Consider the following 15,689-nt stretch of genomic DNA (forward strand, 5'->3'; position numbering starts at 1 on the left):
AGGGAATCCTTTAGCTTGATTGTGGGTTCTTGTTTCTTAAGCCTCTCCTTTTCAGACTGTAGACACCCCACTCCTGCTACCAAATGTAGTATAATGAAAGAAGTCGAGTCCAAGTAATTTTCCATGAATATTTTATTGATTAGCAGGTTACATGGAAAAGAAGAATAAGAGCCCCACCAGGAACAACTTCCCTGTTGCTCAGCCTATACACCAACTGACTCAGGCACTCCATTCCAAATCGCAACATCGTCTCACGCAATCATTCTGGCTGAGTAGCAGGATCCCACAATAGTGTATACTGTGCCAGCCAAAGTTTTGATTACATATTAGTCCCTGCTTTGGTATTTACATCTGCCCATGCATGCCAAGTCTGTGTTTTAAAATTGTTTAAAAAAAAAAATACTGTGGTGTGATGTGAATCAGGCAAAAAACCATATTTCTTTATCTGAGAAATGGCTGACTACAGGAGCCATAGTAAAAGGAAAATGCACAGGAGTCTAAGCTTTGTCTGTCTTGTTTCTTCATTTTAGGCTGCTGGATTATGTGATGTGTGATTACCGGAGTGAACGGTGGTGGACGCTACTCACTTCCATACTATCAACAGCCCTTAAATGTTCTTACCTGATGGCCCAACTGAAAGAATACATTACTTACTCACTAGAACTTCTGGGTAGGGGTATCCTTCCGAGAAGCGTTTACTTTATGTGCGTCCTTGGCTATAAGTAGAAATATCCTAATCTTAAACATGCTTTAAAGAGTTTTTACTTTCTCCAGATGCAACCCTGTGCCAAAATAGGCATGTATATAATCAACACTTCTGTTTTGATTTCTTCTCCAGCTGGTTTTCCTGGTAATTGCAGAAATGATTAACGTAGGGGGGTCATAAGTCGATAAAAAGTCTATCACCGGGAGGAAGAAATAGAACGTCCCAATTCACCCAGATGTCATAGACTTAGGCTGGAGTTGCATTTGTAGTTTAAAAAACATAAATTCTAATGAACTCAAATTCCTCACCTCTTGAATCTATTCTAGGCGCCAGATTGGATCAGAAAGTTGAGGTAGCTCTCCTGTATTGATAGGTGTTCCTTCGCTCCGACTCAACTCCAAGATCTACCTTGGATATAATATTAAAGAGCAGTATAAGGTGCCATCCCAGAGTTGCTGTGATCTGAACATTTCCTCACAAATTATCTATTTTTGCAGTTTTTGACAGAATGCCTCCCTTGAAAATTAGAGTTTAAACCATGTTGCTCTTGTCACAAGCAGATGTTCCTCTCAGAACTTCGCCGTGTTGGTCTCTGGTGCCCAGGCCATGTGAGAAAGTGTGGGGTCATGCATGTCAAAGTCATGAAGTAGCGGAAATCCAAGCTCTTCATGGAACAGGCTTGAGACGAATGCTGGGTCTGTTATTGCTCTAGATACAGGTCCTACATCCGGTCCTTCTTCAGCTCATCCTTGACTAGAAGATCTTTGAAAAAGGTTCCTGACAGGTCCTCCAGGGAGAAAAACGAGAAACTGCATCAGAGGAATTGTTCGGCTTCTCACCACTGCTCCCGATCAAAGGGTAAGTCTTCCAGCCAGTAGCTTCATTCCACAACTTCAGCCTTCATTCGTGTCTTCGAAGCCAGTCTTGGTAGAGATGTAGCAGATGCTGAATTTAGCGCCAGTTCCTGGCCCACATCCCCATGCTCTTTCTAGAGTTTCCAGCCCCTGGCACTGATCATCCAAAGATTGTGGCTTCTCGGCTAGTTAGAAAAGTGGCGACTTTTCCAAAGACCATTTTGATCAGATTTTAACACAAAAATCAACAGTTCATGATGGAAGAATCCCGATACAGACAATTAGGAGTACTTTGGCAGGTTTAAGGGACTTTCAGACCCCATTCACATACCCACTATTTTTATGATGACATTGACGGACTGCAGTGAAGTGGTAAATATTCTCTCCTCTACTGGAACAGATAGTGTTGACCTTTTTGTGTGTTCTTCGGGGCCAACCGCTAAGGAAGTTGTCCCACTGCTTTTCTTTACAAAGCTGCAGTGGTCCTTGAACTGCCATTTCCTGTGGAACCGAACATCATACACTGGTCCTGCAATTGCACTTGCCTGCATTTTTTGGAGCGCTCCCCCACTATCAATTAGGGATCCTTTTGTTGCGCTAACACTTGCTGCTCAAGTCTTCTTAACAGTGATGTAGTTTGTTGCGGCGCATTTTCGCAGGTCGTGTACACTATTCCCATACCTCGATGATTCCCATACCTTGATGACTGGCTGTTGAAGGGCAATTTGCTGTATCTGGTGTTGGAACCACTTGCAGACCACGATCTCCCTGCTCTTTCACTTAGGTTTTTTTAATCAACCTCACCAAATTGCCTCTCTGACCCCGTGCTTCTATTAGGAACAGTAGTGAGTGCAGAAACAACAGTCTTTGCTATTTTTTAATTTGACCAGGGCATAACTTTTCAAGGTAAACCATCCAAAACCTCTGCCTCGGTTACCACTAATATTCTGCAGAATACTAAAAAATCTTCTTGTAACTGAAGGTATATGAGCATAAGAGATGTGGCATTTTTGCATGCACTCAAACATTGTTAGCTTGCACAAAATGAACCATAGAAACAGTCCCATCCAGTGTACACACCTGAGCTATGTTGACACGCATTAAGGACTACAATCTATGCTAAAATTATTAAATACCTAAAACGTTTGTACATACAAAGCAGTGGCAAGGACTACCAGTACAAGTGTCATTAAGTGAGTAACATGTACCGGTAAGACTTGTGCCTCTAGATTGGAATGTGTAAGAGGGCATGTATGAGCAGCCAATAGTGAATAGAATGTGCTGTGACCTTCCAGCGGTTAACCGTTGACAGTCTTCACAAAATCGTGATGATGAGTTGGTTTTTATTTTTACTGCTGGCTAGTCTAGAAAAGTTGTAACATGTTCTAGGACGTAGCCTTAAAATGTTAGAATACGAGAGGCAAGAAGCACTCTTGCCAACACTTGGGACCCTATTAATGTGTAATTTGACTTGTCTCTATATTCATATACTTCACACCTGGTACTAGTTAAGTAAATTGTGCTCCAAAAGTGAGTGTATTAGATTAAAGTTTATCTGATGGACCTTACTGGGACAGCATGAGGTCAGAGGTGATATTCTTTTTGACCACATTCAGGGGAATAGGGATACAGTTCAATCCTTACTGCTGCTGTAGACACTCCCCATAGAGGAGCTAAATCTGTGATTCGTCCAGTAGTTTCATTTTTCAGTAGTGAAGCAAGGTCAGATAGACTGGCCCCCCTCTTATGCAATTTCTCACGTAGTGGGTCACTCGGTCCATTTGCCCATTTTTATGTCAAACTGATCACACAGTGGTCTAGAAATGACATGCTGCATACTAGCAACGTGCTCGTGCTAACTTCCTGTCTGTCCCCTAATGTACTTGAAGTTCTTACTATTACTGCCTGTAGGAACCTGGGTTCACCAGGCCCTAAGGGCGGTAACGTGGCGCGAGCCGGTCAGGCAATCAGAGGGCTATGTGTTAAGCAACCATACACCACACGCTTCTCATGGACTAGAGTCACACACAATAAGGGACGCCACACCGTTTACATTATGCAAATACTTCAAGTTTATCCAAGTATAGCTGGTCAGTTGCAGTTCAGGAAATAACAAGGTAATACATGAATCATAATACCATCGTTCAGTACATGCGACACTCTTGGTGATATCTATGCAGTGCCTAACCTCGTTCATGTACCCACGCCCGCGGGTTAAATGCGGGAGATTCTAGCGCTGTGCGCGCTTATGTACAGTCTTTCCCTGAACAGGCCGTCTAACACAGCGCACTACTTGTAAGGGGGAACATTGGGTTCATCAACATGGCGCCCGTCGAACTGAGCGCTCCTCGTGACCACTGGCCCCTAGTACTGTGAAGCAAGGCATATAAAACACAGCGCTACGCGCAATCAGTTGCATATGGAAACGTTCGCGTAGAACAGTTATCACAACGCGTTACTCGTAATCAGTTGCATATCATTACCTTCGAGCAGAGCATATAACACAGTGCGCTACTCGCGTTCCTGGGCAGGTAATTAATTTCGAGCAGAGCATATAACACGGTGCGCTACTCGCATTCCTTGGCATGTAATTTACTTTCGAGCAGAGCATATAACACAGTGCGCTACTCGCATTCCTTGGCATGTAATTTACTTTCGAGCAGAGCATATAACACAGTGCGCTACTCGCATTCCTTGGCATGTAATCTACTTTCGAGCAGAGCATATAACACAGTGGGTTACTCGCAGTCCCGGTCTCTCCGGCTGGGGAAGCAGGGTCGGTGGCGTGAAGCGCCACGCGAGGGTAATGTCAGTCAGTTCTTTGGGCGGCTTCCAGCGGGGAGGGTGACCGAACTTGAGGAGCGGGTCCCTATGCTCCGGTGCAGTCCACAGAGCACCGCGCTCAGTATTACCAAAGGGGGGACACGGACAGGATCCCTCGGCGGGGTCTCTCTGTCGCGCAGGCAGGGGAGGGGACTCCCACGGAGGGGACAACCCGGGCCAAGTGCGGTGTGGTTTCCAGACCAGCAGGGGGCGCACCGGGGGGATCTCGGCCTCCGGGCTTACCTCCGTCTCGGTGTCAGCAGGCGTCCGTCCTCACGACGTTGGGGGAACTCGGCCCCGACCTTGCAAACCTCCTCACACGGCTGCGACGGCAGCGACGGGGCCCCGGGCTTCGCCTGGGCCTCGCGACACAGCAGGGCACTCCTCCAGGCCGCGGCGGTGAGCGCGCTGGCTTCGTCGTCGCAGGGGGGGGCTCAAATTAAGGATGGGGTAAAGTGCTCAGTGGAGCACGCTGCCGGGGGTCCCAGACCAGGGCAGGGAGCGCGGGGGTCACAGCGCTAGTACCTGGTCGATCCCCGGTGGCTTGGCAATCGGTTTAGCAATTAGTTCAATAGGTTAGCTTGGACACGCAGTCTCAGCTCTGGCATTCAAGGCTTACAGCTCGCTCTTGTCATGCAGTCTCAGTTCTTAAAGTTAGGTTTCAGTTCTCAGTTGACAGATGAAGTCTTTTGGCGCAGATGTATCTGGCGCCCTTAAGGGGTTCTGTTACAGGGGTAGGGATGGAGAGGGCGACTAGGTCCTTCCTAGTCAGGCTGGCAGAGAGTCTCTGGGTCCTCCTACTACTGGGCAAGATCAGTGGGATTCACAGGGCACCTCACTCACTTAAGAGGCAGTATCTAAATCCTGTCACTCTCAGAGGCATAAGTCCCTGGCTAGGCCCTACCGCCTACACTCCTGGTGGATTCTTCCAGCTCTGCTTCACCCCAATGGCCAACTCACCACAAAAGTTTCCCTCCCACTCTTAAGTAGCCCTAGGTCAGGTGACCTCTAGCCAAGGCGGCAAAAGTAAAACCCCACCTCCCTTCTAGAAGGTTCCAGCTTCTTCCAAGAGCTTCCCCACTCTAACTATGGGACAAAAAGGCGGGCTGGTATCGCAACATTGTTGTGGGTCCCAGCCAGCTCCTGGCAGCTAGGGTGCTACTATGAAAAACGACCACCCTGCAGTAGCAGGGGTCTGTGGCAGCCATCTTGGGAGAAGTAAGCACCTGCACCTTAACACTACAAAAACGAAAAAAATGAGGGAAAAAGGGCCAAGTCCAACACTGCCCAACTTGTAAATGGGCTGTATTAACAACCAAGCAAGACAGATAATGTTTAATCTGTATTTTTAGTGAAGGTTCTTCGAGTAACTTTGTGCTGGAAATTTCACTTTGGCAAGCGAAAACCTGTTCACGCCATAAAGTAATGCTGCTGTAGTCCTGTGTTTTGTTGAGCGGATATAATCTGTTTGTTTTCTCATTTATTTTTGTATTTGGGCAGTCTTTTGATATGTGGAGTATCTAGTCTTGCTTTCCCCTTTACTTCCATTAGCTTACCCTAGGTAGTTGCAGTGGGACTGACAAAGATGCTGTGAAGATCAGCTTTTGGTGAACATGATAAGTATGGATGTTTTAAGGTATGCTACAAATGAGCACACATGTGATTCATGGGCATCTGTGTAACATAGCAGTCTGATTACTCTTTGGGTTTTCTCCTTTCTCAGCAAAAATTTATGAAGTCAGAAAGTCACAGCAAGGAAAATGAAATGCATTTTACAAAGGTTATTTCTCAGCAAAAAGCAACATAGAGGAAACTGAGCATGTGTCTTGTTTTATCACTTTGTACACTGTTCATTTGAGCTTAATTTCCTTAATTATTCTACTAGCATCTACTCTAAAAGATGATCAGAAATCTAGAATAGAAAAGAACCTGATTAAAGTCCTAATGGTAAGTGAGAATCATTCAGTGGTGTGATTGTTTTGTATCATGTGTTTTTTTTATGGTGCTATTATTTTACTCTGCTTTGTTCTGATTAGAACGAGAGTCCTGACCCTGAACCTGAATGTGATGGCACCATGGTGAAGGCTGCACAGAAGCTGTGGACAGACCGAATTTCTCTGCCTGTCAGCAATGTGTTTAAAATAGTAGTGCAGGATTTTGTACCATTTGGTAAGTACTTAATGTGATTTTCTGTTTAAATGTGAATGTTTGTGATTTAGGAGCATTATTCTAGCTATTTAAAATGTTAGGGATTGATTCATAAAGCTACTAACACCCATAAATCTGATTTAAAAGTAAAAAATTGCTTGATTTATAACTACAAGGAATTTGTAAAATATGAGCTTACTGGTGTAAATCATGAACATCTTGTATAACATTACCCCACAAACATATAATACTATGCAGGAATGATCCCAATTAAGGGATAGGGATTGGATGTTTCAAGCAGTTATCCTTAAGAGTTTTTGAATGTTCAAAACCCTTCATTTTGTGGCTATTTTTAAACTCATCTCTGCTTACTCCAGTCAGGGACTGTAGTAAAAACCTTTGCCTGTTTAGGAAAGGGCCATGAACACTCCCAAGCTTTTATAGCATCTTCAGGAAGGGGTTTCCCAAAGAGAACATTATTTTCCATGTGAAGAGAAAAGAGAAATCACTGCGATTACTCAAATATGCTGGATTTTCATGCTACACTATTGTAATGTGTATACAGTTCTGAACTGGGGAATTGAAAATACACATTAAAAAATGTACATAGCCTTTCTAAGATTGTCTTAAAATCTGCAACTTGTTTAAGTGTGCAGGTGTACTACTGGAAAATGTGAATTCCTCAAAGCCTACACCTTTACTAGTTTTCCAAGTACGAGGTAGATTTATAAGATCATTTATGTATCATACCTTTATGTTTTGTGTTGATAACAATTGCCTTGGGAACTGCATGCTTCTCCTACCTCAATTATAATCCCTTCATGTGCTCGTGCATTGGTGATTGAGTACTTCAGAAATCCCATTTGAAGTTTTCTGTGTACAAATGGAAATGGAAAGTGAGATACCTTGACCAGTGGGGTTAAGGAATCAACCAATATTATTCTCACAAACATAAACCAGTCTAAGTCTGTACAGAAAATCAATGTTTTGAACATATTCAGATGTGTCTGAAAACTAAAAAATGCCTCGACTGACGTGGGGCACAGAAGATGGAAAATTAGTTTACAGCCAGTAGCATTCAAGCTCAATTGGTGCATTATATCCACTGTCTGTTATCAGATGGAGCTAAGAGCAGAGAAAGATCAACACCCATTTTTAGGTCAAGCCTAGCAGAGCGCATGCACTGCTCAGCGAGGCATGTAGTATCAATTCTAGGGCTTGACGCACCTCACATGTTTAGGTCTCGCCTAGACAGCGCTTGCGCTGTCTTTTTCAGACATGCTGTATCATGTGTGGACTTTAAGTTTTGCCCATTTCGCGCCCATCTTTTCAATTGGCCCCTGTTTCTATCCTTTGTAAATAGTGGCTTTTGATTCGTGAATAGGCTTAGTAGTCCCTCGTTAGTACCTCCTTTTCTCCTGTTGTCACCTCCCATGAGGACTGCCTCTGTTACATGTGTTGTTTCTCATTATATTTTATTTACAGTCTGTGAGCGCTATTTTCTTAATTGTTGCCCTTGCTTAATCTCTCTCCAGTACTATCCCCACATCACCACCACCTCCCATCCTCCCTGCTTTAGCATTCCTCATTTTGTTTTGTGACATAGTCATACACTCGCCATGCTTTTGCCCCACTTGTGACCTTGCGCTCAGTTAGGGATTGTGGAGCATTCATAATTTTGTTTCTGTGACGATTGTCCTGTATTTACCTTTTATTTTTTTTAATGATGATTACCGTATATTTATATTATATATTTTTTTTAAAGGCACAGTTTTAACAAATGCTGAGGCTTGAACCCTATTCCCCAGGTCCGAAGTCAGCAGCTCTCAAGGTTATGCCACAGCTTCTCTCCTGTTGGGCATTGGCGTCTTTTTGCTTTCCCTCCTCCACTTGTGACCTTGTACTCAGTTAGGGATTGTTGAACATTCCTCATTTTGTTTCCATGACGATCGTCATGTATTTACATTTAGTTTTTTTCTTTAAATGACGATCGCCATGCATTTACATAATATATATCCAAACTATAGATCAGACACTGACACAGGGGTAGCGTCGCTATTCCATGCATTTATTTCATTCCTCTTGCTATATGACGCATTTCGGCATACCTGCCTTGCTCACATTGGCCAATATATATATATATATATATATATATATATATCAACCACAAAAGTTGCCTGCAGTGAGAGGCCCACACAGGTAAGTTCATCTTGTACCAATTTTAATGAAGGATTGCACGGAACAACAGCTTGGTGCCTCCAATGATTCGATTGTCCTCTCCGACGCGTTTCATGCCTTGACAGCACTTCCTCATGGGGCTCTGGACTCCAAGAAAGGACCACGGCAGTTTGATATCGGCACAGCTTTCATAGTCTTAATCCCCCTCCCATGTGGGCGTGGCCACCCGCGTGGCCTGGTGGTTCTCGTAGTGCCGCACTTTTACTCCAGTGAGTTGTCGTGCCTTGCTTGAATTCAAAATTAAATAATACCAAGTGGGTTTGCGGAAAGCAGTTCTGCCGTCTCCCGTGCCTCGTTCCTCCTTCATTGACAGTTCCCTGTCCCAATGCCGAAAAGCCGTTTGACCTCTCAGCGGGGCTGCACAGGAGGTGTAGCGGGGCTCTTCTCGCGGCTCAGGCGGTGCCGCTTAATACCAACCACAAAAGTTGCCTGCAGTGAGAGGCCCACACAGGTAAGTTCATCTTGTACCAATTTTAATGAAGGATTGCACGGAACAACAGCTTGGTGCCTCGCAATGATTCGATTGTCCTCCCCGACGCGTTTCATGCCTTGACAGCACTTCCTCATGGGGCTCTGGACTTACCTGTGTGGGCCTCTCACTGCAGGCAACTTTTGTGGTTGGTATTAAGCGGCACCGCCTGAGCCGCGAGAAGAGCCCCGCTACACCTCCTGTGCAGCCCCGCTGAGAGGTCAAACGGCTTTTCGGCATTGGGACAGGGAACTGTCAATGAAGGAGGAACGAGGCACGGGAGACGGCAGAACTGCTTTCCGCAAACCCACTTGGTATTATTTAATTTTGAATTCAAGCAAGGCACGACAACTCACTGGAGTAAAAGTGCGGCACTACGAGAACCAACAGGCCACGCGGGTGGCCACGCCCACATGGGAGGGGGATTAAGACTATGAAAGCTGTGCCGATATCAAACTGCCGTGGTCCTTTCTTGGAGTCCAGAGCCCCATGAGGAAGTGCTGTCAAGGCATGAAACGCGTCGGGGAGGACAATCGAATCATTGCGAGGCACCAAGCTGTTGTTCCGTGCAATCCTTCATTAAAATTGGTACAAGATGAACTTACCTGTGTGGGCCTCTCACTGCAGGCAACTTTTGTGGTTGGTATTAAGCGGCACCGCCTGAGCCGCGAGAAGAGCCCCGCTACACCTCCTGTGCAGCCCCGCTGAGAGGTCAAACGGCTTTTCGGCATTGGGACAGGGAACTGTCAATGAAGGAGGAACAAGGCACGGGAGACGGCAGAACTGCTTTCCGCAAACCCACTTGGTATTATTTAATTTTGAATTCAAGCAAGGCACGACAACTCACTGGAGTAAAAGTGCGGCACTACGAGAACCAACAGGCCACGCGGGTGGCCACGCCCACATGGGAGGGGGATTAAGACTATGAAAGCTGTGCCGATATCAAACTGCCGTGGTCCTTTCTTGGAGTCCAGAGCCCCATGAGGAAGTGCTGTCAAGGCATGAAACGCGTCGGGGAGGACAATCGAATCATTGCGAGGCACCAAGCTGTTGTTCCGTGCAATCCTTCATTAAAATTGGTACAAGATGAACTTACCTGTGTGGGCCTCTCACTGCAGGCAACTTTTGTGGTTGGTATTAAGCGGCACCGCCTGAGCCGCGAGAAGAGCCCCGCTACACCTCCTGTGCAGCCCCGCTGAGAGGTCAAACGGCTTTTCGGCATTGGGACAGGGAACTGTCAATGAAGGAGGAACGAGGCATGGGAGACGGCAGAACTGCTTTCCGCAAACCCACTTGGTATTATTTAATTTTGAATTCAAGCAAGGCACGACAACTCACTGGAGTAAAAGTGCGGCACTACGAGAACCAACAGGCCACGCGGGTGGCCACGCCCACATGGGAGGGGGATTAAGACTATGAAAGCTGTGCCGATATCAAACTGCCGTGGTCCTTTCTTGGAGTCCAGAGCCCCATGAGGAAGTGCTGTCAAGGCATGAAACGCGTCGGGGAGGACAATCGAATCATTGCGAGGCACCAAGCTGTTGTTCCGTGCAATCCTTCATTAAAATTGGTACAAGATGAACTTACCTGTGTGGGCCTCTCACTGCAGGCAACTTTTGTGGTTGATATATGTATATATTATATGTATATATATATATATTTATTTATTTATTTAAAGGCACTGTTTTTAACCGATGCTGAGACTCGAGCCCTATTCCCTCGGTCCAAAATCAGCAGCTTTCGAGGTTACGCCACAGCCTCTCCTATTGATTATTTTTTTGGGTAGTTGGCCAGCTCTGGTTTCCTTTGTAACCACTGTCAGTCAGCCAATTACGAACCATTTACGATATGTGGTCACAAATCATTGCCTCTGTCGAGACCCTTGCAGGCTCCGGAAGCAATTAAAGTAAACTCAATGACTGTAAACCTCTCAACCGGTTGATCCGCTTCTCAGACCAACACAGAGTAATACGGTGAGTGCTGCTTCATTTCTCGTCTCAATGGCCCTTTAACTACAACGTAACGGGTCACCCAACATATCATTTATCTTTCTTCGCTGGGCACGACCCGGTCTCCCCACAATTACTAACATCAATTATAGGCATCGTTGGGCCTACTAGTAACGTATAACTAATGTCGGATGATCCCGTTTAAGCACAATATTAACGTTGCATGTCCGCATTAACAATCGCGCTTTGGCATCAATTATTTTCTAGCCTGGAACACTATCGCTATACGCGCGCACATTAGTTTATTTATGTGCTCCTTTCCACCACCACCGGAACACGGATCCGGCTATCACTATTAAATATAGTAAACTATGGCCAACCAACACAGCTGTTTTTTAACGCACATTAGTTATTTTAGTATGCTCACTCCCGGGCCACCCCTTGAACTTTGTTCACGCCGATACCATTAAGCGGGCTTAACTTCTGACTCACTATTGAGACTGCACTCGTTCTTTTTAAATTACCACCACACCCATTGATCAACGATGATGCACAGTACGTGAGCATGTGCATATTTCTAGACTCACTTTTAGGTTTAAATCTGTTTTTATTGGTCTTGACCAGGTATCACCAACACAGCAGTAACTTCCGCCTACAACCCTGCGGGCCGGCACGTTACTCCCCAAAATACCCAGCCTGTCGTAGCACCAGTGACTCATGTTGTGAGGACATCTCTATACACAGCATGCCGCCTACAACCCCGCAGGGCCGGCCGCGATTAGCCTTAAGCTGAACCAAAGAGACCCCTACCCTCTCACGGACTGGCGCTGTGAGGCCTACCTCCAGGGTGAACCCCGTGTATAGCCCCTCCCGGGAACATGCTGTCGTGAAGAAACCCCAGGGAGGTTACCATCCCTCAAGACTCCGAGCCCCCCCTCGTGTCGATAGTTCCACTCTCTTGTCCTATCTGGGAGGGCCTCCGTCTGCTGTGATACCTAGTAAGGAACCCGAAGTCCTACCCCCAACACCCCCCCCCTAACCCTCCCTCCCCCACCCCTTCCCAACTCCCAATGCCCCCCCCTCTTCCCGACCCCCCCTCCCCTTCCCCCTCTCAGTCCAGCGCGCGCCTCCGGTGGGTCCTACACAGTCCCCGGGCCCATGCACCGGCACCGCCCCTCAGCCATCTCCTGCGGCCTCCTCCTCCCGCACAGCAAGCCGCAGAAGTCTCAGATATTTCGGGCAGGTCAATTCTCTAAATTCCGTGATCAGTAGGGACCGAAACGGCTGCCAAAGGTCAATAAACTGCTCCGCGTCGCCTGCCACCGCCAATGACATTTTCTCCATCCCCAGCACATGCCACAATCTGTGCAACCTGCCCGTAACTGTGGGGATCGAGGTTGAACGCCAATGCACAAGGATCGTCTGGACTGCTGATCCCAAGGCTATGGCAATCTGTCTGCCCCTGTGGGATTTTAAGGGATATGTTAGCACATTTGGAAGGCCCAGTAGAGTATACGCCGGGAAGCGCGGTATTTCGGTGTCGAAACAGGAGTCTACATTATCGATCACTTCCTTCCAGAAGGCGGCTAGCAGGGGGCAATCCCACAATGCGTGCGTCAGGCGACCTGCTCCCATTCGGCATGACTCAGGGACCTTCCCAGCTCCCTTTCCCAACGGTCTCTACCCAGGTTATATAAGTGTGAAGCGGGTGTCTGAAGAAACCCGTACAGGTCACTGATTAACTTTGTATCGGATGTGCGTGTCAGGAGCCAGCGTTCATAAGGGAGGAGACGCCGGTCAGCCGCCTCCCGTACCTGAGGGTTCAGCGCCCAGTGGCGAACCTGCAGATATCGCATTCTCTCGGATTCCGGGAGCGCATACTCCTGTCTGAAGCTTTTGAAGGGAAGGACTCCCTCTGGGCCGTACAAATGACACAAGGCTCGGCATCCGGCCGGCCGCCAGTGCTCGAACACTCCTTTCTCTAATCCCGGGGCGAAGTCCGGATTGTCCACTATTGGTGGCAGCGGGGAGGGGAATGACGTCAAGCCATGCACCAGGTTTGTGGCATCCCAGACCCGCAAGGTAACTCTAGTGATAAAGGAGGCATAGAAATTAGCTGGATGGTGAACTCTACGCAGGAATGGTACCTCCTGTAGAGACCGCCCCGCCACTGCCTGATCCTGGAAGAGCCTGTGTTTATCTGACTCCCATCGGCTCCACTCCACAAGATAGCGTAATTGTGACGCATAGAAGTATTTACGAAGATCCGGGATTCCGAGACCTCCCGCCTCCGTCGACAACATCGAGAGCACCCTTCGCATCCTGGGTTTCCGGCCCTGCCTAATGAAACGCCCCAGATCGGATTGCATCCTCCGAAGCCACTCCGCCGGAGGCTGCAACGGGAGCGCCCGAAACAAGTATAATATCTGAGGCAGGATTGTCATTTTAACCGCCGCCACTCTCCCCAGCAACGAAAGGGTACTTCGGTCCCATCGAGTCAGTTCCCCCCGAACCTTCGTGCCCAAGGCAGCGTAGTTTGCTGCCACCATCGCCGGCAGCGTAGGGCCGAGCTGGATCCCTAAATAGGACACCGAGTCTGACGACCAAAGTATCGGAATCCTTTGCCGCAATAGGGCTTTAGTTCCCGGGGCTAAGGAGAGATACAAAGCCGCTGATTTCCCCATATTCATCCTGAATCCCGACACCGTCACGAAGGAGGCAAGTTCCGCTATACATGCCGGCAATGCCGCAAGCGGGTCATCCAGGGAGAAGATTACATTATCCGCATAGAGGCTGACGGCGTGGCTGAAGCCTCCGAACTTCACCCCCTTCACCGCCGGATTGTCCCGCACCCGCTGCGCAAAGGGCTCCATATATAGTGCGAAGAGTAAAGGCGACAGCGGGCAGCCCTGTCTCGTGCCTCTTTCTATCTCACAGCTCTGGGAGCAATATCCGTTCACTCTCACTACTGCAGTCGGGGAACGGTAGCAGTTGAAGATCATACAGCGGAACTTCTCCCCTATCCCCACCTTCATCAAAACCTGTTCCAGGTATGGCCAGTGGACCCTGTCAAACGCCTTCTCGGCGTCCACTGACAGCATCATTCGTTCACCGGAGACCCGCGATGCTTTTTCTATTAGATGTATGATCCTCTTGGTGTTGTCCACCGTCTGTCGCCCTGGCACAAAACCCGCCTGATCCGGGTCGATTAACCCCGGGAGGAGGGGGGCCAGGCGGCCCGCCAAGATCCCAGTGTAGAGCTTAAGATCGATGTTCAAGAGCGAAATAGGCCTGTACGAGCTGCACTGTGACCGGTCCTTCCCTGGTTTGGGGATGACCACTAGGGACGCCCGCAACAGGTCCGGCGGTATGGCTCCCTGCGTCGCAAAGGAATTGAACAACCGCGTAAGGATCGGAGCAATCGACGCGCAGAAAGTCTTATAAAAGAGGGAGGTATACCCGTCTGGGCCCGGGGATTTACCGTGCTTCAGCTTGGCGATGGCGGAGATAACTTCCTCTATCCGGATCTCCTTATCCAGTGCTTCCGCCTGTGCGGGTGTCCGGGACGGCAACGAGACCGAGTCAAGGTAGTCCACTGTGGCGGGGGCGTCCGGGGGGTCCCCCGTGTACAAGTCCGCATAATACCTACGAAAGCGCTCCGCGATTTGGGCATCCTCCGTGGCCGTCGGCCCCGAGGGGTCGGCGATCTCCTTCACCGTCTGACTCTGCCGGGCTACCCTCAGCTTGCTCGCCAATAGCCGGCCGCATTTGTCTCCCCCGTGTAGTAGGCGTGCCGTAGGCGTAGCGCTGCGTACTCCGCGCGGTCCATGTCTAGAGCCGTCCGGAGCTTCCTTGCCCCCACGAGCTGCCGCCAGACCCGCGGAGCGCCCGTCCGCCTGTGTATTTGTTCCAGTTCCCGTACCCGCTGCGTGAGCTCCTCCCGCTTCTGTTGCCGGTGTGCGTTGTCCGCCGCCGAGATCGCAATAAATTCCCCCCGGAGTACCGCCTTTAGTGCCGCCCACTGTGTCGCTCGCGACGTGTCTGAGGTCTCATTATGGGTCAGGTAATCCCGAATCGCCGCAGTCACTTGTTGGACCACCTCGCGCCTATGTAGTAGTGCGTCCCGGAGACGCCAGACTCTGGGGGAATACGAAATCGGCGGTAGACAGAAGGTGGCTGTCACCGGGGCGTGATCTGACATGGAGACCACCCCTATGTCCGCCGCCGTGGCCAGTCTGCAGACTGGTCCAGTGACCAAAAAATGGTCCAACCGCGCGTAGGTCTTATGCGCGTGGGAATAGAAAGAATAATCCCTTTCCGCCGGGTGCAGGTGGCGCCAGAGATCTGCGAGGTCCATAGCCGCCAGCTGGGCCTTGCACCCCGCCGAGAATTCTCCAGTCTGCGGCGAGCGGGGGGCCGACCTGTCGAGGGCTGCGTCAAAGACCATGTTAAAGTCTCCCCCTACAACAATGTGTCTGTCCGGTGTGGCCGTGACCGCACCC

At 48.7% G+C, this 15,689-nt stretch overlaps 1 protein-coding gene across 2 annotated transcripts in view; it reads left to right on the forward strand.

The window, feature by feature from the left end:
* Positions 1–15,689, forward strand: part of TRAPPC11 (trafficking protein particle complex subunit 11) — a 626,226-nt gene that overhangs the window by 156,383 nt on the left and 454,154 nt on the right. For both annotated transcript variants that reach the window (XM_085641890.1, XM_085641891.1), the window contains exons 15-17: positions 531–676; positions 6,269–6,330; positions 6,420–6,552. In XM_085641890.1, the coding sequence (XP_085498016.1) occupies positions 531–676; positions 6,269–6,330; positions 6,420–6,552 (341 nt within the window). The remainder of the gene's footprint in view (positions 1–530; positions 677–6,268; positions 6,331–6,419; positions 6,553–15,689) is intronic.

Source organism: Triturus cristatus, chromosome 2_2 (assembly GCF_964204655.1).
Source record: "Triturus cristatus chromosome 2_2, aTriCri1.1, whole genome shotgun sequence".
Taxonomy (NCBI): domain Eukaryota; kingdom Metazoa; phylum Chordata; class Amphibia; order Caudata; family Salamandridae; genus Triturus; species Triturus cristatus.